This window comes from Chelonoidis abingdonii, chromosome 9, assembly GCF_003597395.2.
Source record: "Chelonoidis abingdonii isolate Lonesome George chromosome 9, CheloAbing_2.0, whole genome shotgun sequence".
Classification (NCBI taxonomy): Eukaryota; Metazoa; Chordata; order Testudines; family Testudinidae; genus Chelonoidis; species Chelonoidis abingdonii.
This window is the reverse complement of record NC_133777.1, coordinates 40,679,736-40,706,372: the sequence shown is the minus strand read 5'-3', so window position 1 is coordinate 40,706,372 and position 26,637 is coordinate 40,679,736. Positions and strand designations below refer to the sequence as shown.

Below are 26,637 nucleotides of genomic sequence, written 5' to 3'. Positions count from 1 at the left end.
TTAGAATACTGTTGCGCTTCCCTGGCCGCACTTGCCTTCCAGCTATCCCGTCTGTTGGGCTTTCTCTAGCGCTGTGGCTGAGAGCGGGGCTGGAGCCAAAGCTCCGCTGTGTTCAGCACATGCTGGCACGCAGCATTGGACAGGAGGAGATGTGTTATTGAGGGCTGGCTCAATCCGATAAACATTAATATGAGCTGGCGCCGTTCATCTCCTAAGTCACTGATTAGCTGTGCCACAGGTTAACAGTGAGGGGAATTATGCTTCGGTAGCCTTTGTGAAATGAACTGGTGGTTCAGGCCAGTTCCTAGTGCAAAGGTGGCCACATCACTATAACCACCTTAGCACCCTTATGGGCATTCGCTGTGCCTGCAGGTGCTGCCACCAGATCAGACTTGAGCCTCACTGGCGTGGCACTGCATGGTAAGGAGATTGCCCTATGTCACTTCAAGTTTTGGGAGCTTTTGGCATCTGGATACCTACCAGAGTAGGCAAAAGAGACTTCAGTGTAAAATCTCATTCCGGGGGCTAGCCCTCTAAAAAAGCAGCAGTTGTCTGAGCATGGGTGAATGGCAAAAGGTGAAACAACCGAAAGTTTGGAAGCCGATTGAAACGATTCTCTGAGCCGTGGGAGTCTGCAGAACTGGGCTGTCGGTTTCAGGAGCACAGACTGCCTGCTACTGCTTGCTCTACCTACCATGGATGAAATCCTGCCCCACCGAAATCAACAGCAAAACTTGAGTTCCTCAGGGCCAGGATTTCACCCCAGGTGAAGAGCCTTCCTTCCCCTGTCTTACAAATTCTGCAGCTGGTCCTAGCTGGAATGGGAGGGCAGTGGCTTTGGTCAGGCAGCTTCTCATGCTTGGGTGGTTTCAAGGGGAAACCCCTCTCACCTCCATCCTTCTGAGTTTAGTCTCCTCTGGTTTCCTAGGACCCTCTGAGAGTCAGGGGTGGAGGAGGTGAAGGGTGTCTGCACACCTGTCTGCATCCCAGGGACCCTCGTTCGGCAGCTAGCATGAGCCATCACACAGCATTGAACCTGGGGGGTTCTCAGGAAGGGGCACTCTGTCCCTTTGCTCCGAGTGGGTACACAGCGCGATGCCAGAATGGGGGCTGGCAGTGCACCTGCCCTTCTTGCCCAGCACTGGGCCATGCACAGCTGGGAATCCTGGGGCACAACCTCACCGAGCCCCATAATTTGCCAAGGTCTTCACAGACTGTCCAGCTGGGGAAGAAGTTGGATCTCCTTTGTAACCCATGGCACCATGTTTCTGTCCCGTGATTCCCTGCACTGCATTATCCATTACAGGGCTGGAGGAGGTCACGCTCGCCCAGCATATACCAGTGCCTGGGCCTTGTGCTGAGCACTGGGGGAGAGCCTGGGAGGAGCATAAGACCCAGTTCTAGTGAAACCTCTTAAGTGCTGCCCCAGAGCAATGACACCAGTTCAGAGTGTGGAGCCAGGAGCACTGCCCCACGCTCACCCGCCCACCCAGCCTTCCCTTGCTGGACTTGAACACAGGCCTCCTGGCTGTGCTAAACCCAGCACCTGGTTTGACACAGTAACACGGATAGTCACCAATACCAGCAGGCAGAGCCGACTGGGTCCTTCTGAGGGCCAGTCACTGCCTGCACTCCCTCATCCCAGCAGGGCTGAGAACGGGGCCCCCAGCTCAGATGGGGGGGTGATATTGGCAGATCCGTGGGAAGGTAGAAATGAGAGCCAAGGAACCCTTTGGTCTAATCACAGAAACAGCTGAACACCCCGGAGGTGTGTGGAATGGGGCGCGGGATGGGGGAATGGGGAACTAGCAAATGGCAGGCAACACGCTGTGGAGTACGGAGATCGGGGCACCAAATGGATCTGTGCTCAGCGGAGCATGTGTGTGTGTTGGAGGATGGGGGAGAGCTGATGAGCCTGTATCTTGGGATACAGAGCCTCGGAGCAGCTCCATTTGGCGTAGTGGGAGGCTGAGGCTCGGCTAATGTGTTTCCTGACCAGATGTGTTTACAAAGGGGTTCCAGCTGTGCGTGCCCACAGCAGTTGCCTGCCAAGACAGAGTGCCCCAAAGGCCCTCTTCTGTGAGAGGCTGGAATTCAGCCCTCTGTGCTGGTTTTCTGATGACATGCAGTGACTGCAAATAACCTCCCCTCTTAGCGATTCTCACAAGTAGTTTACTAGCTGGCAGACCTCTTCCAGCCCTCCTAAATCTCCAGCATCTCAGTGCCTTCAGCTGTTAAACAATGCGATATTTTCTCTGGCCCTCTGGCAGAGGGAGAATGCCCTTTGGGGAGGGAAGGGACTTACCTGCCAACCGATACTCTAATTTTCACAACACTCAAAGGATTACAAATGAACTGCAGGTTCGCTGGGGCAGTCGAGAGGTGGTAAATCCATGTCTCGCCTGTGAAAGAATGAGATAATTTTAGGAAAATAATTGTGTTTCTCAATAGCAGAGCAGTCTCTGGAGGCTCAATATAAGCATGTCAATTATAGTTATTATTTTCTATTCACTAACACCAAATGCTCTCAGCTTGTGCTGGGCACTGTCCAAACACACTGCCTCAAAAAAAGTTACTGTCTAAAAACCACACAGGTGAGATCTAGATGTCAAATAGGGTGTTTTTTTCAGAATACAGAACTTGTAAGTTACAATTGGAACTGGCTGGAGAGCAGAATGTTAATTTCACAAAAAAGCAATTGTTGCATTGGTTTCATTCCAGCCCAGAACGAAATGGGAAGAGTTGGACACTGTCTGTGCAACAACAATTTCAGAGTGTTTCCGATCTAATCCTGTTGACAAGAAAATGTCGACATTTTAAAAATCAAAACAAACAACATTTTTCAAGGGCATGAGAGCAAGTGGGGGGTTTCCATTTTTGTTGCTGTTGTTGAGGCAAAGGAGAGTTGCAAAGAAATCTACATGTTTTCATGAAACATTCTGCATTCTTTGAAATGCTCCTTTTTGTCAAAATTCACTGTCTCTGGAAATATTTCGCCCAGTTCTGATCACAGTGTCTCCTGACTTTGCTCTTCACATAACAGCCTCCAGCATCCCCTCCATCAGCTGTCCTAGCCAGTGTCCTCTGCCCTGATGCACCCTCAATGCCCTACTTCCACTCTGCTCCGAGACGAAATAGTAAGCCCCTGCCTTTATTGGCCCTCATGTCAGGTACAGTCCAATAGCTCCTGGGAGGAGCAGGGCATCTTAGCCACGTCTGCTTAGTTGCTCCCAGACCATACTGCTTTTCGGGACATGACCAAGCATAGTCCCCGTGTGGATGTAGATCTGTGTCCGTTAGCTCAGAACAGCTCGCCTTCTTGGGCATCAGGAGAGTAGGAAACCAAGCAGGGTGTTTCTTTTGCCATGGGCAATGTGAATCACGAGAAAGTGCTCCGGGCCATCGCTAAGGAAGTTGTAGTTGTGGGACTCCTCTGGTAGCTGGGCATAGAGCTGAGGTCAGTTGTGTACACATGCCACCCACACCCGTTTCCTGGCTTTTGCTGAGGAGCCATCTTCCTATCTAGCAGTTTGTTACACGTGCTTGTTGTATTGCCTCTTAAATTAATGGCAAGCTCTTTAGGGCAAGGATTGTCTCTTACTATGTATTTGTAGGGTGTCCAGAACAAATGGGTCCCCAGGCCTGACTGGGGCCTGCAGCGACATTATAATACAAGCAATAAGATTTCTGCTGGAATGATCTGCAAAGTCGTTCAACAAGTTGACTCTGTGCTGTCATCTTTAGGTTTCAGAGTTAACACCCCAATAATACAAATGAGGCAGTCAACAGCTCTCGAAGCTATTGTTTCAGGCTCTCTGCAGACTCAGGCAGACATCCCTGCATTAGTTACATTCAGTTCATCTTTTCAAGCTTGTCTTCACATCCGTGAGAGTTGGAAACATTTTTTTAAATGACAGCTTAGATATGGGGGAAGAGAAGAAGTCTGTGCTGCTGTGGAGTTGGAGAATACAAAGAGGGTCTTGCTTATCTGGGTCTTTCTGTGTGTTTGTAACAGCACTTAGACCAATGGGAGCTGATTCTTATTGGGGCAGCTGCTTGTTTCCGTAACTGGAATAAAGCATGTGCAATGGACTATATTCCTGCCGGGTGGGAATTCACTGGTGCTGGCCAAAGAAGAGAGAGAATCTGGCCTGTTGTGACTGTGTGGTCTGCGTATTTGTTGACTTACTCATGCTCTTCTTCAAGAGGGGCCAGACCAACCCAAGCAAACATGCGCACTCCGGAACATTTTGGTGTTCTCACTCCAACCCATCTCCTTCACATTTTTATATCTATTGGAAGTACCTGACAGCTGAGACAGTTCTAGCTGCATTCCCCACAGCCGCTCTGGAAGATGCCCTGCCACATTCTGAGGGGCCAATTTTGCTCTGTGGATAGCTTTGTCCTCTTCAGCCATTAGTTAGGCAGAGTGATTGCTGCCTCCTGCCTCAAACAGCTGCAGCCCACCCCTCACCAGCTTCTCCTTTTGCTAGGACTTCACACAGCCCAACAGTGAGGCCATCCTCATTTCACAAGCTGTCGGTGGTGGTGACTGATGGCTGGCTCACTGCAGGACACTGACAACAGCCTGTCTGGGGCTCCACTCCCAGTCTATCCCAGTAGGGAGGGGCTGTAAGGAATGGGGTAAGAGTGCTGGCTGTAGGGAAACTCCTCTCCACCCCAGTCCCAGGCTCTGCCAGCAAGGGGTGCTGTAGGGAATGTGCCAGCAGCTCTGGAACTCGTGGCAAATTCAGCCCTGAACTCCCTTTGCAATATTTGATTTGGCTTGGGTGACTGTTAGGGTGGGCAGTGCCCTGCATTCTCCATGCTGTAGCCCAGACATATCCTGTTGAAGCAAAGGGAGGGTGCAGGAGTGGCGCAGGAAGCAGATCTGATTACCCAGGATGCCCCAGGCAGGATCCTTTACATGTGCTGGTTGGAAGTGAAGAAAGCAGTTAGTGTAGTGTGCTGCCCCCGAGGGGCATGTTTAGAGCGCATGACACTGATACAATCCAGTGAAGAGAGAGAGGTGAGAGATTATAGACCTCAGGAGGGGAGCGAAGAGCACAGCTCCAGTTTCCCTTTGGGGACCTGCTAACAAAACCCTCTGTTCCATGCAGTCTGCAAAGGGGGTGTCAGGCCGACTGTCTGCCTCTCCTCCCCAGCCCTGCCCTAGCCCCTCCACCCCACTCAGTCCAGAGCTGGGGAGCGCTTTGCCTGTGCTCTGCCTCATGGGGAGGGCTTGCTGGGTGGGGGATTTGAAAGGCAATGCAACAGAATGCACCATGTAGCTACCACGGATGCTGTGGGGAGCGGTGGCGGGTTGATTTCCCAGACTGGGGGTTGTGCTAATCTTTCCCCAATTTGGGTCCAAGTGGGCTTCAGACCTTCAGAGTTCCACTTTGGATCTGGGCTCAAATCTACCATATTTCCCCTAGTGCCCGCTCAGACCCAGATGGGGGCCAGACCCATAAGCTTGGGCCTGGCTCTGCCCAAAGCTGATCTCAGATTTCTCCAAAACCCAGAGGCTGTTTGTGGAATGCAGCCCCAGCTTGGACGGCGGGCGAGTTTTCTGTGCTTCCAGCTCTCGTTGGGATGCAGAGATGGGCCCAGACCTGATCCCCAAGGGCCGCAAAGTTCAGGGAGGGTTTGAGCCCAAGGGGAGTCATGTGGTCCCTTCGCTGTGATTTCTTTGCACAACTCTAGACCCTGCTAGAAGGGCCGGTGGGACTGAATGGGAGGAGGCTGCATGGCCCTGGTGTGTGTGGGCTGGGGAGTCCTGCTCTAACTCTCCCACCCCCTCCTCTCTCGCAGCGCTGAAGAGGTCGTTCGATATGGAGGATGCTGAAGAGGCTCCAGCCGTTCTGCCTTCCTGCCCATTTGGCCCCAGCACACCCACAGACAGCCTAGCCGTGGGCAATGGGGAAAACGGCCGGCTGGCCAGCCTCATGCCACCCACCTATCAATCCCACATCAGCCTCAGCTCGAGCCCCAGCCCAGCCCACAGCCCTGTGTTGAAGACCAGGGTTAGCACCAGCTTCTCCTTCAGCAAAGGCACCATCCAGCTGGCCAGGGCCAACGGCGCCGTGGGCTCCAGCCTGACCCGGGTCGCCTCTTTCCAAGCCAGGCTTGATCCCAACGGCGTCTCCTCCTCCTTGGGCCAGGGCAGCAAGAGCCTTCACAGCTCCTCCTCCAGCTTGGAGTGCCCACCCCCACCCAGCACGCGCCAGAGTGCTGCCAGGCAGCCAGAGCCTCGGGTCCTCAAGGCCGCCCTGGTTGCCAGCCCGGTACTGAAGAAATTCTCTTCCCACAGTAATGTCTTCCATTCCGAGGCGGAACAGCCCATCCAGCTGGTGTCCAAGGCCAGAGTGAATCATGGCTCGCTGCCCTCTCTGGACCTGCACATTGCCGAAGATCAGGGCTCCCCTATCCCACTCGCCCCTGTCCTGGCTTTTCACTCTGCTGGAGCCTGGAGCAGCGGCAGCCAGAACTGCACCTTGCTCCGAGGGAAGAGCAGCACACCCATCAGCAGGGAGCCTTCCTTTTCCTCCTCTTCCTCCTCTTCCTCTTCCTCCCCACTCTCCGATGCCACCCAGCGGCCCAGTCTGAGTCCCCCTCCTCCACCCTTCAGGCAGCCAACAAAGCTGCAGAAATTCCCCATCAGCCTGGATGGTTTGGTGGGGAAGCCTCTGGACGGCTCTGATCCAGCGCCGAGTGCTGACTCTGCGTCCAGACTGCTGCCAAGGAAGCAGCTCCAGCTCAGCCTCAGCCCCAGCCTGTCCCGGCAGCCCCTGGGTAGGGCCAAGGAGGGTGCAACCGCAGCCACTGTGAGTGGTGTCTCCGCAGCGCCTTCTCCGGGGAAGTGCCCAGGTGCCCAGGTCAATGAGAGCCCTTGGCCACCGTCTCTGTCTCCTGCTCAAGCTGCTCCCTTCAGGCTCATGTCTCGGCCTCAGATAATGCAAGTGACTTCTCAACCCTCCTTCCTTGGGGGCCCAGCAGCATGTCCAATGGAACATGTCCGATCCACGGCTGAAAAAGTCAACTCCTTCTCCAGCTTCGAGGTCTCAGGCCTCAGGGCTCCTGCTCCCAGTTCCTACCCAAGGGAAGCACCCTACGTGGGCCTGACAGGTTCTCCAAGGGTCTCTCCTGTGAGCGAGGGGATGCAGGGCCGAGAGAAGACAAAGGAAGGTAGGACTTTTCTCTTTCTTATCTCTCTGGCTGTATTCTGCCCAACACAGGTTGTGGTCAATGAGAGCTGAATATGAACATCCAGGGCATAGCATTGCCCTGTGTGTTCAAGGCTGCCCTGTCAAGTGTTTCTTCTCCTAACTCTGCTGGTGTTGATGAAAGAAACTGACGGCATGAGCTGGGATCTGCAGCTGGGAAGCACTGCCAGGCTTGCCAGGCCCAAACAGTCGTTCTCTCTCTTTCCCCGCTTTCTCCAGCTGATGGAAACCTCCGTGCTCGGAGGTAGCAGGCATGAGAAGGGCCTCAGCCAGGGAATGAGACATTTGCCAGGCTGGTGCTACGTACTCTCTGAGCCAGCCCTCGCTTCCCTGGCTCAGCTGTTCCTCAGCTATGGAGGCTAGTCCCGGGGAGAGGTAGATGTGGGGTCAGATGAATGGGCGTAGAGGGGGTTACACATGGATGAGTCAAGTCTGAGGGGGTGTAAGTTACTATCACATTCCAGGGTGAAATCCAGAGCAGTAAGAGGCTGTGTCACCCCATCCCACAACCTGGGGTGCCTCACAATGCCTTGCTGCGGTAGATCCCCTGAGCGTCTGTGTGCAGCTGAATCCTGCCAGCCACACTGGGGCTTTCACCAGCCTTGATTACCACATGCAGGGTGACCCCAACATTCTCCCAGTCCTGGATTTCCCTCCCCAAAATGTGTGTTCTGTGCTGCACTGTCCAGCCCTTTCCTGGACAGTTCAGATAACAAAGGTCCATTGTCTCTGTGAGGGGACAATATACATTAACTTGCGACCTTAAATAGAGTTGCCCACATAGTTCACAACACTGGATTAATTTTGATTAAAGAACAAAAAATGTTTATTTACTGCAAAGAAAGAGGTTTTAAATGAGAATGAATCATAGGGCTTTAACTTTAGAAATGGTTACAAGGAAAATAACAATGCAACGCTTTCTAAACTTAACAAACTAGACTTGGTTGAAGCGGAAGTTCTTACCACAGGTTGCCAGTATCATTGCTGACCAAGTTTCAGGTCAGGATCTGCAGTCAGAGTCCACAGGATGTCTTTGGTGGAAAGGGAGCGAGAACTTGGGGTGTTTAGTTCAGTCGCCCTTTAAAATGTATTTCCCTGAGAATGACCCCTAGGCAAAGTTCTTTCCAACTGAGAGCAAAGAGACATGGAGTCTCATGCAGGAGAGGTTTGCTGAATTGTTTGCTAAGCTGCAGATCTGCTTGTTCCTTCCTGGCCAAAGAAGGGCCACTTGATGATTGGTCATCAGCTTCCACCCCTGGCCAGGTGTCAATTTGTCCTTAGTCTTTGAGAAACAGGTACCGGCACTGCCCCGGGCTTGTCTAGTAAACACACATTAGTCATCATTTCAGCTTCTGTTCATAACTTTACATTGCTGGCCAGTGAGTTACTAGTTTTCCAGTGAGGCCTCACAAGGCATATTTTGCACAAAGATTATTACACTAGTGTACAGGGTGTGAATACAGAGGTGTGTTCCGTTGCACTTACACACCGTGGGACTAGGAGAAGGTGTGGCCTAGAGTATGGCTGCACACGGTGATGGCTCGCAGCCACGTTCTGATTGGCTGATCAGGCTTTTCTGATGATGTGACGGCTCCCAGCACTGTCCGCTGGGTCCTCATCATGAGTCACAAACTCAAACCCTGTAGATGGAAGGAGGCAAGAGGAGGAGATATGTGGGTGGGGAGCACCCGATGAGAGGCAGGAAGGTGAGGAGAAGGAGCGGCTGAAATAAGGAACAACAGGCCGGAGTGTCAGGCTGCCCTTGCATCAGCAACGTGTGGCTCCTGCTGCCATGGTTCACTCCAGTCCAGGTGGAAGAGCTAAGCTGGGGTGTTCCACAAACCGCCTTTTTCTGGAAGAAAATCAGTTCAACTAGCTGCTGGGCCACCAAGAGCTGGTGAACAGGAGGCTGGGGAGAGTGACTGGGGCACTTTACCCCAATGCTGGCCTCTTGGTTACTCCCTTCAGCCTCCAAGATCTCAGGCCTTGGGGCTCCTGCTCCTAGGCTCCAACTCGCCCAGACTCAGTGGGCCCAGTTGAGAGGCTAAAGGAGGCGTGGTTCTGTTGTGTCTCAGTAAGGGGATGCAAGCCCAAGGGCATCTGTAAAGTGGTGCCGTGAAGGGTGATTGTCCAGTGGCTCTTATTTCTGGGACTGGGAAGAGGGCCCTGTGGAAATTTAACAGGCTAGAAAACTGCAGTGGGCTGGATGTGATGGGGGACTGAGAGGAGACTGTGCCTGCTGCATATACCCCAAATCCCACATGCTGGGGGGAATTAGATCCTGGGTTTCACACTACAGGCTTTGCTGAACTACAGCCAGTCTCTTGTCAGTAACTCTGTCCTGGGAACCAAAGCAGACTTAATCTAGACAGGCAGCCAAGCCAACAGCCAGGATGTGAACACCCCTGAACTGGATCTGGAGTCAGATATGAGCTGGGCCCAGTCTCCAGGATGAGCCAAACCAGCCTTTCTGACCCACATCTGCCAAGTTCTGAGGAGCTCATCCCAGATCTTGGTGCATATCGTGGAGACCCCAGTCAGGGCCCTTCTTCACTGGTTGCTGTCTGCATCCCTCACGAAAGACAGCCCTGGCCCCAAGGACCTTACAGCCTGAGTATATAACATGAGACAACGAGTGGGTACAATAGACAGGGAGCACAAGGTGACCACAAGACCATTCTGATTCAAATAAGTGTTGGGGAAAGGGGTGGGGGATGATCGAGAGCTCTGTTTGGGCCATGTTGGTCTGGTCTGCCCTGACCTGGTCACAGACATCCCAGCTTGCACCTACGTCTCATCTGTCTCCCATTTCCCTTCTCTCTGCCCCCTGGTGATGGCCAGTTCTCCTGGGGCCATTTCTGCTGAGAAGGCAGGTCAGGACACGTGCTTTACCTCCAGCAGAACCCACGCCAGGGCCACATTTGTAAAGTAACGCAGGGAACTCGCACCGAAGCCCCCCTGCTTTCCTTGACACAAGGACAGGAGCTGAACTCCTCCAGAATGTTGCCTCATTTTCCTCCTCAGCCCTGGGGCTGGAGAAGGTGGCAGGTGGCCAAACTGTGCCGTGCCATATTTCACACCTCCCCGAGCAAGCAGGGAGCAGCTGGCGGGGATGCGGGGAGCTGGGACCGAACAGTTCACTTGGCAGTGGTCTCTTTCAAACAGGTCCCTGAAGGGTGACCCTCAGAGAAGACTACTTCCTGTAGAGGCCACCTGTCCCTAGACACTCCCTACTCTGCAATGCCGTTGGCTCTGTAGCAGAAGAGCTGATGGGTCACCTCTTCTGCTGGTCCCATTTGCCCCTGGGTTATGCTGCATTGTACACTTACAAGCTAGTAAGTTTGCTGGAAAAGTGTTTTGGGGCCCTGTGTGACACTGAGTATCTATACCGCAGTGATGGGACGATTTCTGTCTTTCCATCCCGTAGTGTCCTATCTATCCATCTAGGGGGCTATCTGGCCACCATTACCCCTCGGGTCAAAGTGCCTGACAATCATATAAGGCAGTGGTCCCCAACCTTTTTGGCTGGCGGGTGCCAGCTGAAGGACCACTGTGGTGGTGGAGCACTTGCTGAAATGTCGCCGAATTTCGATGGCATTTTGGCAGCGACGCCTCTCGATGATGTCGCTTGTTGTCGACAAGCGACGTCATCGAGAGGCGTCCCTGCTGAAATTCGGGGGTGACGCCTCTCGATGACATCACTTGTCAACAGCAAGCGGCGTCATCGAGAGGCGTCGCTGCTGAAATTCGGGAGCGACGCCTCTCAATGACATCACTTGTCGGCGACAAGCGTTGTCATCAAGAGGCGTCCCCGCCAAAATGCCGCTGCGGCATCTCAGTGGGTGCTCTCCCGGGGGCCAGGATGCAGGCACATTAAGATGCCCCCGCAGGTGCCATGGCGCCCGCGGGCACTGCGTTGGGGCCCCCTGATATAATGTGTCCAACACATCTGCAACAGAGGGTAGTGCTGATATCCCCATTTTACAGCTGGGGAACTGAGGCCCAGATCCTCAAAGGCATTTAGGCACCTAACTCCTCTGGATTTCAATGGAAGTTAGGCACCTAAATACCTTTGAGGATCGGTGCCTAAGTGACTTGCCCAAGGGCATGCAGGGAGTGTGTGGCAGAGCTGGGAATTGAGCCTACGTCTCCTGAGTCTGGCTCCTTCACTGCAAAGATCCCCTTCATCTCAGCGTGGTGCTGGTGTCTCCTCCTGAACCTGGTGCCTGAGCAGTAAGAGCATAACACAAGGATGCCCCTCCTGCCCCCTCTGCAGGGAAAGCTTTTAAATGTGCCAACCGTACACCCACGGTGGCTTTCTAGCCAAGCCCCCCATGACATGTTCCAAGCAAGACCAGCAATGGGGACCATACCCGGGTTTAAAAGAGCTGGCAAATCTCAGCCCACGCCCTTGTCACCAGCAGGGTCAGAGTTCACTGTTACCTGGAGCCTTCCACTCCCTTTACTTATCACCCTTCAGAAACCTGCCACCCACTCTTAGCTGGAGACTGGGAAGGTTTGTGGTTCCCACTGGAGAGCTCAGCTCTGGCTCTGCTGGGACAAATCCTGAGCAAATCAACCCAGCAAAGCACAGTGGTTCCCAGGGCCTCTGTGTCCCCACTGGAGATGGACCCTGCCTTCCCCACACCCCCATGGCAGTAACCGGATCTCAGCCTGCAGACTAGGGGGAGAGTGCTGTGTTTGCTCAGAGTAAGGAATGGTCTGGGCCAGGAGGTGGCTGATAACGTTGTGCGGTTTGAGCTCATCTCCAAGCCTGCATGTCCTGGGAAAGCTCCCTCTGGGAACAGGGGGCGTGGGGAACATGCACAGGCTGCATGCTCACTATTTGGGGCGACTGGCACTGCACAGCACTGAGCGTGAACTCTGGTGGACAGGCCATGGGGCCGAGGAAGAGCCTTGCGGGTATCCCAGAGCTCTCATGGCTGACGTCCCAGCTGGCACTGACAGGGCAGTCCTGGGGGAAGCTCATGCTGCCAAGGTCCTGGCTTGCACTGGGGATCAGCCCCCCGAGGTGTGTGACTGAAGGGTCCCATCTCCCAGGAGTAGATACAGAAGCAGGCAGAATGAGAAGGTTTGCAGGGTGTTCTGCCCATCCCTCCGGCTGGCTTTCAGTTTAACAGACACTTGTAAAGAGTCCTGCTATAAGGCTGAGGCCAGTATATGTGTCTGGGGCACAATCACTCACTCGTAGACATTACTGCCCAGGTCGCTTACTGAAGGCAGCAGGACTATGTGCTGAGTATAAGCAAAGCCATGGTTTATGGGGGAACTGGCTGAGGCTGATGAGCAGTCCTGGCTGTCTGCCTTTGTATTAAATCAGTTCTTTACCCCACACTTTGGCAAGGGAAGATTTGCTCCCAGACCCCAGTTCTCTCCATTTATTTCCTTCTGGACAGTTTTTTGGCCCCTGGGTAAAGATCCCAATTCAACAAGATGCTTAAGTCATGAGCAGCCCCACTGCCTGCAGCACGATTCCTTGCCGAGTTCAGCAGAACCATGCAGGTGATTTGTGTAAGGGCCTTGCTGAAGTGGGGCCTGTAGCCATTGTCCTGCCTTTATTGTACTGAAGATTCCATGAAAGCTTGTTTCAAAGGCAGCAGGTCCGTGGGCTCCTCTGGAGTCTGTGAAACACTAAATAAACTCCTGATAAGGGACAACCTCTGATTTTGAAGAAAAGCAAATCCCAGCTGCCTGAACCCTGGAGATAAACAACCCCGCACAATGCCACATGGGCTGCATTTGCTCTACAGCAGATTCCTTAAACCTGGGACTGGGTCCAGTTCAAATGAGGAATGAGCTTGTTCCTCTGTTGCCAGCCCTCCTGGTCCCTGAGCATACGTGTTCCTGCCCTCTCCCAAGCACAGGGCTCCCCTCAGGACTTTACAGAGGGAGAGCCTCCACTCCAGGCATAGTAAATTCACATGGCTCAGTGCATACACTGGGACTGCCTCTTCCGATTCCTCTGGGGCTGGAACAAGCCGGCTTTGCACTTCAGCAGGAACCGTAGCCCTTCTTTGCATGCGCGGGGAACCTCCACCTGTCTAGTTTAGGTATTGGTAAAACGTCCTTGAATTTTGCAAGACGATTTGGTGTCTTCTGCAATCTGCAAATTTTTTTTAATTATTTTATTTATTTATTTATTTATTTTTGCCAAAAAAGATTTGTCCTTTCACCCAGCTGTCTGGGAGTGTGTGGGGCTGGAAGTGTGTCCAGTCCGCTTGGGCCAGGTGTGGTGTTTCCTGCCCTGGTGCTGCTCATTGTCCTTTGTGATGACTGATTGATGTAGCCCTTGCTGCTAACATGTCTCAGGGATGCTCCTGGGTTTCTTTGATCAGTTGTTGATGAATAACAATTATCTTCTGTCCTCTCTTGATCCTCCAAGCAGGGGATGCCAAAAATTGTAAGCTCCTTACACTTCCTTTCCAAGGTGCCTTCGACCCACCCCAGAGGGCCCTCCTCTACGAGAGAGAGAATAGTGCAGTCTCCTTGGCCCATTCCACCCTTAGCCTCCCCCAATTAGTGAAAGTGAGGATGGTTTTTGTCATGTGGACACATGTCTGCTGAGAATTGGAAGGAGACAAACAAGCTCATGTCATCCAGGCCACCGGACAGCCACCATATGAAAGCAACAGTCAGTGACTATCACACCTAGATCCCATCCATGCCAAGCTTGCATCCTAGATGGAGAGACTCTCCAGTCCATTCTGATACCCCAGGCCACTCAGGTTTCCTGGGCCTTTCAGTTCCCCTGAGACATCTGAAGGAATCTGGTTTCCCAGTAGCCAGGTTCTAGGCACTACAAAGCTGCTCAGGATGCGGGCTTGGGCCTGCTCATCTCCCCAGGAAGCTAGCACACCGAGCAACGGTGCAGCAGGCCATGTTTCATTTCCAGTTCTTGTGTCAGGGTTGCCCACAAAGATCCTGGGGCTCCCGCGACAGCGGGGGAGGAGGACAAGCGGCTCAGGGCTGGAATTTCTGCTCCCCTCTTGGGAAAACGTCTTGCTGGCCAAAGCCCCCATTTTACTCAGTAGACATGAAAGCCCTAACTGCTGAGCTTGGAGCTCCTGGGCTGTCTGAGGTAGAGGACGATGCCTGCTTCTGCAGTGAAGTGGGGCCATGCTGAGCAGTAGGAGTGGGGCTATGTTCTTGGAAGGAGGCGATAAGATGAGGATGGGACCGAAGGGTTATTTGTATGTCGTTCCTTGGTTCTCCAGTACTGATTCCAACCTCAGATCTTCAGTCTACCCCCACTGACAGCAGGGTCTGGAATTGGATTGCTAATGGCTTGCATCCCATGAAGCTGAAGTCTCTCCTGGCCATCTGAAGTAGCTATCCCATTGGAAGGGTGGAAATCTCCAGGCAAGAAAGGGGACAGTACAGGAGCCTGGTACTTGACTCCCATGAATTTTTCTCATGCTCCTGCCAGGCCAGCACTGCTTCAAGTGCGACAGTTTTCACTTCTGCTTCTGCTCCCATCTAGTCCTGCAAAGAGCAGAGTTGCTCAACTGTGAAAAAGGGTGGCGGGGAAGGGAGGGAGCGTGAGCTAAAAACTTTATCAAACCTCTCAAGAGTTCTCCATTTCTCCCAGTGCATGTAGAGAGCCATGGTTCTAATACCTCTGTGCATACCAGTGCTTGGAGCCTCTACTAAATTCCCCTGCATTGTCTCTGCACTACCAAAAAATCTTACTCTTGTGCCAAAATGCTGAGCCAGTCACCGTTTCCCTTCTATACATATGGGAGTTGTCAGCCGCTTTCCCCTGGCTCAGGTTACAAAACCAAGAAAGGCCCAAATATTCCTGGGCTGATGTGGGTGGCTTTGTCCAGGTCCTCACATGCATAAACAGACGCTGTGGAGCTCAGAGCAGTGAGAAAATAGACTAGAACTGACGGGCAGGCACAGAGCAGTCCCTGCCCCAGTGTGAGTGGGAGGATAGAAGGGAGCTGGCTGCTGGTCACAGATCATGCCTGGTGGGGTGTGTAAAGGGGGCCCCTCCTCTCAATTTACTTAGGCTTGACTGAAGCAGTTTAGGAATGCTTTCTGCTCCTCAGAGGCACCCAGAGGAAGTGGACCCTCAGAGGAGAAGTGTACTTAGCTATTTTGGTGTTTCTTTTCTTCTTTCTCTTCTTTGCCTCCGCTCCACCTTTCTTCCTCTGACCTTCCAATGGCCTCACTTATGGAGCTGGGTGAGCCCTTCTGAAAGTGCTGGCCTCTGCCTCCTGGATTCTGAACCAGGCCATGCAGGGTGGCTGGATTCTGGGCCAGGCCTCCGGCTGGCATCTGGGCCAGGCTGTGCAGGGTGGCTGGATTCAGTGCTGTGCTGCATGGAAGGGCTGGCATCTGTGCCAGGCCGTGCAGGGTGGCTGGATTCTGTGCTGTGCTGAATGGAATGGCTGGCATCTGTGCCAGGCCGTGCAGGGTGGCTGGATTCTGTGCTGTGCTGCATGGGATGGCTGCCACCTGTACCAGGCCACGCAGGATGGCTGGTTTCTGACTTATTGATCCTATAACATACAAAGCATCTCACCTTCTCAAAGTGCTTTACAAACAGCATGTGATAAAAGTTAATACAATGAGAAGAAAAGAGACTTCAGCTAATTGGAAAGCAGCTTGATTGCTGTGATCATCTGAATATGTTATTTATTAGTCATACTGCAGTACCACCTAGCCTGTCATGGACCCATTGTGCTAGGTGCTGCACAAACAGTTCCTTGTCCCAAAGACCTTACAGTCTAAGACATGCGACAACTGATGGATACAGTCAGGGGAGCACAAGGAAACAATGAGACAGCACAGGTCAGCATGACAGGCAGGGGTATTAGCATCTAAGCACTGGCCAGTTTTGTGTTGGCATCATGGCAAAGGAGAGTTTTAAGGAGGGGTTTGCAAGAGGCCAATGAGAGAGCTCTGTGGATGCTAACGGGGAGCTCCTCAAAGTGCTTTGCACACACTAATGGAGCAGTCAGGCTCTGGGACGCTGCTAGGGAAGGAGTCGTCTTCTCATTTTACAGTGAATGAAACTGACGCTCCAATGCTGAGGGTTGACTGGCACAGGGCCACCCAGGGGCGGGGCAAGTGGGGCAATTTGTCCCAGGCCCTGCAGGGGCCCCCTGAGCTCCTCCAGGTTTTCGTCGGCACTTCAGCGGCGGACCCTTCACTCGCTTCCGGTCTTCAGCAGCGGGTCCTTCAGTGCAGCCGAAGACTCGGAGCGAGTGAAGGACCCACCACTGAAGTGCTGCCTAAGCCTCAGTGCGCCGCCTGGTGAGTACAAGCACCGCAAGTGGCGGAGAAAAAAACAACAACAACTGCGATTAGCGGCACTTAGGCTGCTCTACCGGTGCCGTTTCATTCTTCGGCTGCAATTCAGCAGTGGATCCTTCCCTCTGACAGGGACCCGTTGCTGAATTGTCACCAAAGACCCGGCCCTGCCCCAGGCCCCCTGAATCCTCTGGGCGGCCCTGGACTGGCAGAGGATCTGAGTCCCTGCAGCACATATTGACTTTAATTGGTGCCATGAATGCTTAGCACTTCTGAGGATCAGGCTCCCGGTGAAGGTCACCCAAGGTGAGCCAGATCTCCTGGCTCCCTGTCCTGTGCTCTGACCACTAGACAGTGCTAGGACACCGGATATGAAACAGCAGTAAGGATGGCTGGGCTAGACACCCATTTGTGTCCATATAATCTTAGGGCTTCCATAGATCACACGCTGATTAAACCTTCATCAGTAATTAAATCGTTGTAATAGAATGTGGCTCTGGGATTACTCACCTCCTGCCTGGAAAATAAAACAGCTCGAATTAGTCCCTGAACAGGTCTGTCCAAAGGGAACCATTTATCTTGCGACATTAGCTCTTAATGAGCAGCTTTTGAAAGGATTTGTGTGGGTTGCACAGCTGTTACTCCTTAGTCGTGGTGCTCGTACTAACCAGTTGGGGCTTGGTTTTCCAAGCAGCAGTGATCATGGTGAGCCAGGAGAGTGAGGGGAGAGGTCGGCTGTAGCGAAATAACTAGCCATGTGTTTAGAGCCGGCATGGGATGGGCAGGAGCAGGAGTACATGGCACTAGCTACAAGCAGGGAAAGAGAGTCACCAGTGGTGGCCCCAGTTATGCAGGAGTTCTTCTGCTGATTTACCACACCTGTGGAGAGCTAACTCACCCCCCAGCAGCAAGGTGACAGGGGGCTGAAGCTGTGATCAGCTCTGGCATCCCATGTTCCTCTCTGAGCCACGACTGCCCCTTGCCGCAAAGCGGAGCTTGCACATCAGCTTGCTTAAAACAGCCGCTCTCCAGCCTAGTGGGGCGGGGGGCAAAGGAGCCTCCTCAGCCCCATGGCTGCCTTCGTTCTCAGCTCCACTGCCTTTAAGAAGCCATCGCCAGAGCTCCGCTGCTCCTGAAGGGTCACCCTACAGTCATGGTCTCAGACATGCACCATTATACAAACTAACGCTCCTTTTTGCCAGGGCTCAGCCTTCCCGGCAGGCTCTGCCTGCAGTAAAGTGCAGAGCCCCCTAGGGTGCCACCTCATGTGGCTGTGGCTTCCCGCCTGGCACACCACCAAGGGGGACATGCTTTCCATTTTCCAGACTGCCGTGTGATTGGCCCAGGTGCCACCCGGCCAGGCCTGGGAGTTTTTTTCCCAAGCAACCTGGTTTCAGGGGGATCCAGACAGCCTTTTGGCAAGGGCCAGTCTTCAGGGGAGGATGGTGTCGCTGGTTGGGGTAGAGCACCAGGAGTCACGCCAGAACTCCTGGGTTCCATTCCTAGCTCCACCGCTGACCGTGGGCAAGTCACTTAGGCCAAAGCTTGTCGGGTATCTCCGTTTTGTGGAACTCAGTACTTCTGAAAATCAGGCTTCATTTGTCTCAGTTCAAACAACCAGCCAATGTCCTCTCTTGGAAAAGGTGGGCTTAAGCGCTCCGTGCCTCGGTTTTCCCAGCTGTAAAATGGGGATGACGGGAGCCTCATGTGGGAGCTCTTTAGAGTAATCAATTAGGACATGTAAAGAGATCTGGGTGTGGCAGCCAGAACACACTGGGCTTTCCCCTTCCCCACAAACCCTGAGCCACAACCTCCTTCCCCCATCCTCCTCAGCCATCGATCCTTGGGCCATATCATGCACCATGCTTGGGAAAGTTATAGACACAGAATTTAAGGCCGTCATCCTGTCTGACCGTCTGTCACAGGCGTCTGAACCCCACACACATGCCCAGCAACCAGATGTAGAAAAGTGTATTACAGCCCCCAGCAGACTGCACTGTTGTGTGCAAATAACACGCTGTAGGTGTAAAAGAAGCTGATCCGGGCCCGTAGGGGATGTGGTGGTCTGGGTGGCCAATGACCATCAGGTGAATGGGCTGAGGGCAAGGAGGACAGTCGCTGGCAGAGTGTCATTAGCGGAGTTTGTCTCCCTCACATACTCCAAGGAGCCCTGTGGACTATGAACACTGACTTCCCCTCTCACCCAACACAAAGTGGTCCCTATGGACAGGCTCAAAGGCTGCTGGTTGGGCAATGTGGGGAAACCTAGGGCAGAATGGATGGAGTGGGCCTCAAATTCCCCTCCCAGGCTCCAAGAGGTGGAGGAAGGTCGTGATGGAACTCACCAGTGCAGTGGGGAACTCCCTCCTCCGCCAGCCTCTCTGGCTAGTTCTCATCACCTCTGACTTGTCAGCAGGAGGAGACTGTTCCTGTGCTGGGATTTACCTGACGTGGGGAAGTTCGGTTGGAGAATTTAGCTCCATGAGTAGCATCGAATGAGAATTCAGCACAGTCCAGTGAGGTGGGGCAAGTGAGTCTGAGGCCTGGAATGCAGACCTGGGCACACCTGTGCAAAGCACAGAGCCCAGCACCCAGTTACCAGTGGTAGTCCCAAATAGGCACCCTTCCCCACTAGGGGAGCCGAGTGAGATGATCCACCCCAGGGGTGCACTCTCTAGAGGGGTAACGTGAGAGGACTGTGTGAAATGCCAGCTTCTCACACCACTTTTACATCTGTCTCACTCCATGGTCTGCAATGGAGTCACTCCTGAATTGCACCAGTTTTGAAAAGAGAATCAGCCCCAATGTCTTTCCAGCCTGAGGGATTGCTGTTCACAAGGAGAAAGGGAACAGTTCTGCCACACTGATCTAGGGCAAAATGTCACCATTTTCAAGCCATCAGCTGGAGAAGATCCCCCAACACACACACAACACACTCACAGCTACACACATGCACCCAACACACACACAGAGCTACACACACACACACGCAAGCACACAAAGCTACACAAATGCACCCAACACACACACAGCTACACACACGCACACACCCCTCCACACACACAGCTACACACCTGCACCCAACACACACGCACTATACACACAGCTATACACACCCAACACACACACGGCACACACCTCATTTCCTGGCCAAATTGGGTACTTTCAGTACTTTCCCCTGAGCCATGTCTGCAGAGTGCTTAGCTGTGAAGCGCCATTAGATGCTAAGGGTCACCATCATCTGTCTGTGTTCAGAGCGCATCCAGATCCTCTCTCTCTACACAAAACTGACCAAAGCAGGGTCCTTTCTTTGTGGAACATAGTGAATGAAAGCAGGATTTTCCACGCAGGTCTCACAGGGCCGGGTGACATTTATGAGCTGACCAGAAGGTTTTGTTACCTATAACAACCCTCCTTCCTTTGCTCTCATTTCTCACCTCACATTTCAAACTGAGCTTCCCTGCAGAGCAGAGCTGCCTGTGTCTGCCATGTGCTGGATTCTCACAAGGGGTCAATCTCCAGAAGCTCAGAAACTGCTTCCTCTCAGGTTTCTGCCATTGACCATTGTTGAAGACGGGTTACAGCACTAGGTGGCTGGGCTGAGCCAATATGGTAATTGCTGTATTCCTGCATATGGCCTCAACCCATAGTCTAGGATCCAAACTGGGTCACCAGAATCCTTCAAAGGGTTGCGTGCCAGTTCCTGTGGCTCCTGCCCCACAGGGCTGACTGGGCTCACCTCCCTGCTCCAGGCACTGCAGCCTCTGGGTTCCCAGCACCACTCAGGTTTGGCCTCGCCGTCATGACAATAGGAGTCCAGGTAGGCCAAATTTGAGTGAGTGGCACTGCAACCTCAGGAGCCAGGTCACAACTCCACTCTCACCAACTTGGTCCAGTTGGGGGGGGTGGGGCCAAACCTGAGCATTGCTGCAACCCCAGAGTTGCAACACCCAGAGGGGAGAGCCAAGCCCAGCCAGCCCCACAGCACAGGAGCTGCCACTGTGGGATGAGTGCCAGGCAGGCATGACCAAAACTGCCCCGGGGCCTCCACCCACAGACAACTGACGGGGTCGCGACAGGCCGTAGCTATTTACAAGCGGGTCCTGAGCCGAGAAGGGTTGAGAACCACTGATCTAGAAGATGAGCAAAGAGGCGTATGTAAAGATTTACGTTGTCTTTATGTCTCAGGTTGGGCACCCAAAATCAGCAGCCACATCTGACTTGCGCACGGTCACAAAGCAAGCGGCTGGGCTGAGAAGCCGCATCTCCTACTTCCCACCCCTGTGTTAGTGTGTTATTAACCATGGAGCAGTGCTACCCCCAGTAGGCTTAGCCACTGCTTTTGTCAGGGAGAGGGTGGGGCAGGTAGCCAGTGTTTCCCCTTTCTAAACAGATTGGAAGAGAGAGAAATGCTGTTTACTCATCCCTGGTTCAGATAAAGAGGCTTGCCAGAGCATGTCCTGCTTGCAGAGCAGCCCTCCACTACCCGTAATGAACACTTAGCTGATGGGACCAAACAGCAAGTAGGGCACCAAATTCCTGATGCGAACATCGTACCCCGTGCCCACCAAAAACCTGTCTCTGCACCAGACCCCAGAAGCAATAACCTCTAACAGTCACACAGTTCTGGGCAGTGTCAGTTACACTAGCACGTAACTGATGTTTACCCTGATCGCAGACCCCTTGCAGCCAGTGGGCCTGGTCAAGACATTTGGAAACTGAAATGGCAACTGAAAGAGGCATCAGTACAATGGCAGGGAAAGGGAAGGTGGATATTCCTCTCTCACACCCACACGCCCACAGACATGCGTGCATTTAATTATCCCATTGCTGCAACTGCAGGACTCCTGCATTTTTACTTCTCAGTCAGTACTGCAAGTTTTTTAACACCCTTAAACCTTTGCAAGGTAGTGTCTCCCATCCCCTGCGCATGGTTGTTTCATCACATTGGTGGTGGCAGGTGCTGGCAGGTGCTGTTGGATGCAGCAGAGGTACTGGAGGGGGAGAGAGCGGAATCCCTGGCGGCACTTGCTGTACAAAGCATTGCACGCGGGCCCTGGGTGGGACCGTTGTGCTTGCAATTTCTTGGGACTTGGCAGTATCCCTTTAAGAGACTCCAACCTGACTACACCGCTTCTTAACAACCGTTGCATCACCTGTGCTCTGGTTCCGCCCCGGCACCATCTCCAGCCTCCCTGAGTTCAGTTAGCACCAGCTGGGCCTGAGGTTCCATGGCTGTTTGGGCAAGGAAGGGTGCCACGCTTGGCTTGTGACATAACGTAAGAGAGCAGGGGGGAGAACAGCCCTCTGGTCCGGGGAGCGAGTGTGGGGAAGGGGGTTCAGGGGGGATGGGGCAGGGACACACATCCCTGGGGGGGAGAGGGGAGTGAGAGGAGGCACAAACAACCCTCCAGGCTGGGGGCAGAGGGGCTCTCAGGGAGAGAGTGGGCACGGGCATCCCTCCTAGCTGGGGGCAGAGGGGTTCTGGGGGAGAGATGGGACACAGGCACCCCTCCCAGCTGGGGGCAGAGGGGCTCAGGGAGACAGACAGGCAGAGAGTCAGTTCCCCCTAGGTAGGATAGAGGGGCACGCTGAAGGATAATCTGCCCTGGTGTGACTAAGAGGGGTTCTCAGGGGATTAGAGATGAATTGCCCCTCCCCAGGCTGAGACGAGGGAAGCCCCAGAGATCACCGGCCTCCTCCCCGTGTGGCCCTGCAGGGGTTCTCATTCAGCTGCTGGCACTGGCCTCACCCCAAAACTCCATTAGAACAATGTCAGTGATTAACCGCCTTGGGGACTGAGCAAAGTTTGGGGGCTTTCCCATCCCCATGCCCGCCTCCTCTAAGGTCACACCCCAGAGGAGCGAGCTACCCTCCCACACTGGTGGGTTGGGGTGTTACCCTGCTGACTCACTGCAACAGAGGAGTTGTGTCCCGCACCCAGGACCCCAGCAGACCAAAGGGGGTAATTAAGCCCCTTACTGGGAGTGGTGCATTCAGAAAGGATCCATGACCTTTAGCTTCGCCATCCCCTCCTCTTCATGCTGTAGATGAGACCGGGATCTGTTCTTTGCTTGGATTCTCCCTTCCCTCCCTCCCCCCATTGCTGACACCTGTAGAGTCTGGGGCTGGGTTGTTTTGTTACCATCAGCAATCGGTTGTTGGGGGCAAAGGGTGTTGTTGCAGCCTGCACAGGTGCTGCAATCTGTGAGCTCCTTGGGTGAGCTGCTCCATGGGCATGAGCAAGTGAGAGTGGTTGGGCTCAATGTCTTTCCTCCTTCATCATCCTCCCCTATCCTTTGCCCTCTCCCAGTCTTTTCCCCACCTCTGGTTCTCTGCCCTTCTCTCTTGTCACCCCCCTCCCTGATTCTCTCTCCTTGTGACTATTTAGTCCATCCCAGGACTCGGAAATATGGGCAGTGGAGTAGGTGGGAAGTCCAGCAGAACCACCTGGGGTATAAAGTAGGGCTGTCAAGTGATTAAAAAAAATTAACCACGATTAATGGCACTGTTAAACAATAATAGAATACCATTTATTTAAATATTTTTGGATGTTTTCTACATTTTCAAATATATTGATTTTAATTACAACACAGAAGACAAATTGTACAGTGCTCACTTTATTTTCTATTACAAGTGTCTGCACTGTAAAAAGACAAAAGAAATAGTATTTTTCAATTCACACAATACAAGTACTGTAGTGCAATCTCTTCATCATGAAAGTTGAATGTCCAAATATAAGATTAGGTACAAAAATACTGCATTCAAAAATAAAACAATGTAAAATTTTAGAGCTTTCCAGTCCACTCAGTCCTACTTCTTGTTCAGACAATCGCTCAGACAAACAAGCTTGTTCACATTTACGGGAGATAATGCTGTGTGCTTTTTGTTTACAATGTCACCTGAAAGTGAGAACAGGTGTTCTCATGGCACTGTTTTAGCTGGCATCACAAGATATTTATCTGCCAGATGTGCATGCTTTCAGCCACCATTCCAGGGGACATGTGTCCATGTTGATGACAGGTTCTACTCCAAAACCATCCAAAGCAGTGCGGACCGACGCATGTTCATTTTCATTATCTGAGTCAGATGCCACCAGCAGAAGGTTGATTTTCTTTTTTGGTGGTTCGGGTCCTGTAGTTTCTGCATCAGTGTTGCTCTTTTAAGACTTCTGAAAGCATGCTCTATACCTCATCCCTCTCAGATTTTGCAAGGTACTTCAGATTCGTAAATCTTCGGTTGAGTTCTGTAGCTATCTTTAGACATCTCATATTGGTACCTTCTTTGCGTTTTGTGAAATCTGCTGTGAAAGTGTTCTTAAAATGAACAACATGTGCTGGGTCATCATCTAAGACTGCTATAACATGAAATATATGGCAGAATGTGGATAAAACCAAGCAGGTAACATACAATTCTCCCCCAAGGAGTTCAGTCAGAAATTAAATTAGTGCATTATTTTTTTAATGAGCATCGTCAGCATGGAAGCATGTCCTCTGGAATGATGGCCAAAGCATAAAAGGGCATATGAATGTTTAGTATATCTGGCACATAAACACCTTGCAATGCCAGCTACAAAAGTGCCATGGAAATGCCTGTTCTCACTTTCTGGTGACACTGTAAATAAGAAGAGGGCAGCATTATCTTCCGTAAATATAAACAATCTTGTTTGTCTTAGCAACTGGCTGAACAAGAAGTAGGACTGAGTGGACTTGTAGTCTCTTAAGTTTTATATTGTTTTGTTTTTGAGTGCAGTTATGTAACACAAAAAAATTCTACATTTGTAAGTTACACTTTCAGGACAAAGATTGCACTACAGTATTTGTATGAGGTGAATTGAAAAGTACTATTCTGTTTATCATTTTTACAGTGCAAATATTTGTAATCAAAATATACACTTTGATTTCAATTACACCACAGCATACAAGATATATTTGAAAATGTAGAAAAACATCCAAAATATTTAATGAATTTCAATTGGTAGTCTCTTGTTTAACAACGCAATTAAAACTGCAGTTAATCACGATTAATTTTTTTGAGTTAATCACATAAGTTAACTGCGATTAATCTACAGCCCTAGTATAAAGACTCTCCTTGGTGTTCCTTCCAAGTTCCATCATCTCTGTACCAACAGAGTCTCTACTCCTCTGCTCTCATTCCTTCCCATCTGGCTCCTGGGGTGGTTGACGCTGGCTGCTGCACGTGATGGTTTCTGTATTGATGGAGAGGGAGTGGGTAGGGGAGTGCGGGTTAGACAGTCCCAGTCTCCTTCAGTGTTGTCACAGCTGGTAGCAGTTACTGCCAGAAGGCACTAGGATGTTTCAACACTTCCTGGAAAGGCCACCTTATCCTATCAAGAAGACAGAGGGCACAGCCTTGCTGGATGGTATCCTGCGTGCACATGGATGTGTGTGAAATAGTCACAACAGCATTCCATTCGCCTTCCAGTTTGTGAAAATGACCAGATAGTCAGTCCTAATTCTGAAGGAAACCCCGCTTTTTCTGAGCGACAGTAAGACATTTTTCCCCACTCAACCGTTGCCTTGGCTTCTTCATCTTTGAACGTCAGCATTAGAAATTACACTTGCCCAAAGATTGCCGTCTGCATTGATGTACGGGAACGTTTGTGTCTTTACACGTGTTGGTGCAAAATCCCCTTCCCTCCCTCTGGCAGTGCAAAGATGGAACTTCTTGCACAACACAACTCCCTGCATACATGCTGAGGCTACCCACTGGCCGTGCTCTACAGCCCACCACCTGTAGCTTGTTTGCTGTCATACTGCATACATGGCTGTCCCTGTCTTGCATTGTACCTCTGCTCTTACTGCTTTTCCAAGAGTCTCATGAGGGAAAAAGCACCTGAATCTACAGGAGGGGCGGGGTGAGGACTGGGAGACTGGGCAAACACCCGCAGCCCAGGGTAAATACCCATCAACATGATGCCCTGTCTGAAGTGCTCTGCTTTGTGTTCCGGGGCTGTAATGTTTGCTTGGAGCTGTGAGAAAGTGGAGAACTGGGAGCCCTGAGCAAACAGGCCCTTGGAGGAGTGGAATTCCCCTCCTCATGGCCGGGTCTCTCAGCACCCATGGCACAATGGCAGGAATGCATCCCGTTCCTCTGTTGCGCCTTCCATCCAGGAGATGCCAGTGGGTGGCTGAACTTGCCTGCCATGCACTCGCCAACTCCCCATCTCATCCCCAGCGCTGACTCTCTTTCTTTAAACCTTTTCTTTGCTCTTTTCTTTCCTTGCCCCTCCCAAAGGCCCTTCCACACGCTCCCTCCCGTTGCTGCTGCTCACGGAGATGTGTGGCAGGGGCCGAAGTGGGGTGAGCTGCGGTTTACAGGTTCAGAAGCAGGATACTGTGGGTTGCAGCTGCAGGGTTTCTGTGTGTGTGTCGGGATGGTGGTGGGGGAGGTTAGTGGTTATTGTTGTCTGAAAACGTCACCAAGTCCAAGCCCAGCCAGGCAAATGTCAGGCTATAAAGACGTTCTGCAGAAAGCTTCCTGCGCAGAGACCAACCCAGGCTCTCCCTGCTGCGGTGCTGGGAAGGAAAGGGCCTCAGCAGTCTGACAGAGCAGCTGGGAGAGGCCTAGTGTCCGCCTAGGAGAGGACTTTCCTTCTGCAGGGTGCGCCATCTGCCCCCGGGAGCTGATCCTGAAGCGCTCAGCAGCCTGTTTTCAAACGCAGCTGCCATGGCACGCCGGCGTGCCAAGCTCCAAGTCAGGCTCTTCAGGCTGGAGAAGAGGATCCTGGTGGGATGATCTCAGAAGCACCTTGGTCGGACGCAGGCTTGGTGCTGGTCTCTCATCCTGCCTTGCCTGGCCCTGTCCTTGCACCCCTCGCTGCCCTGCCGCTTGCACCATTCGCCAGCCCACCTTGGAACCCCTCCTGGTGCCAGTGACGTTCCCCTCCACCCTAGGCTCTCGTTCCCATGGCAACGAGCTCAGTACAGCTCAGCACTCTTGATAGGAAGCCGAAACCACAAAGCAGGAAGCACAGCATCGGTTTTGCCAGCACCCACTCTGGCCTGAGCGTCACACGCACGAGAAGCGGACAGCTCCCTGGAGCAGCCCACGCGTGCACAGGGGGCTGGAGAGACTGCCCTGCTCTGCCTAGGAGGTAACTGTCCTCGTC

The 26,637-nt window shown here is 52.5% G+C and overlaps 1 protein-coding gene across 2 annotated transcripts in view; it reads left to right on the top strand.

The window, feature by feature from the left end:
* SEPTIN12 (septin 12) overlaps positions 1–26,637 on the top strand; it is a 67,374-nt gene that overhangs the window by 7,258 nt on the left and 33,479 nt on the right. The window contains exon 2 of one of the 2 annotated variants that reach the window (XM_032794702.2): positions 5,815–7,188. In XM_032794702.2, the coding sequence (XP_032650593.1) occupies positions 5,815–7,188 (1,374 nt within the window). Of the gene's footprint in view, positions 1–5,814; positions 7,189–26,045; positions 26,623–26,637 lie in introns of those variants that run through there. The other variant, XR_012656525.1, reaches the window with a different exon arrangement.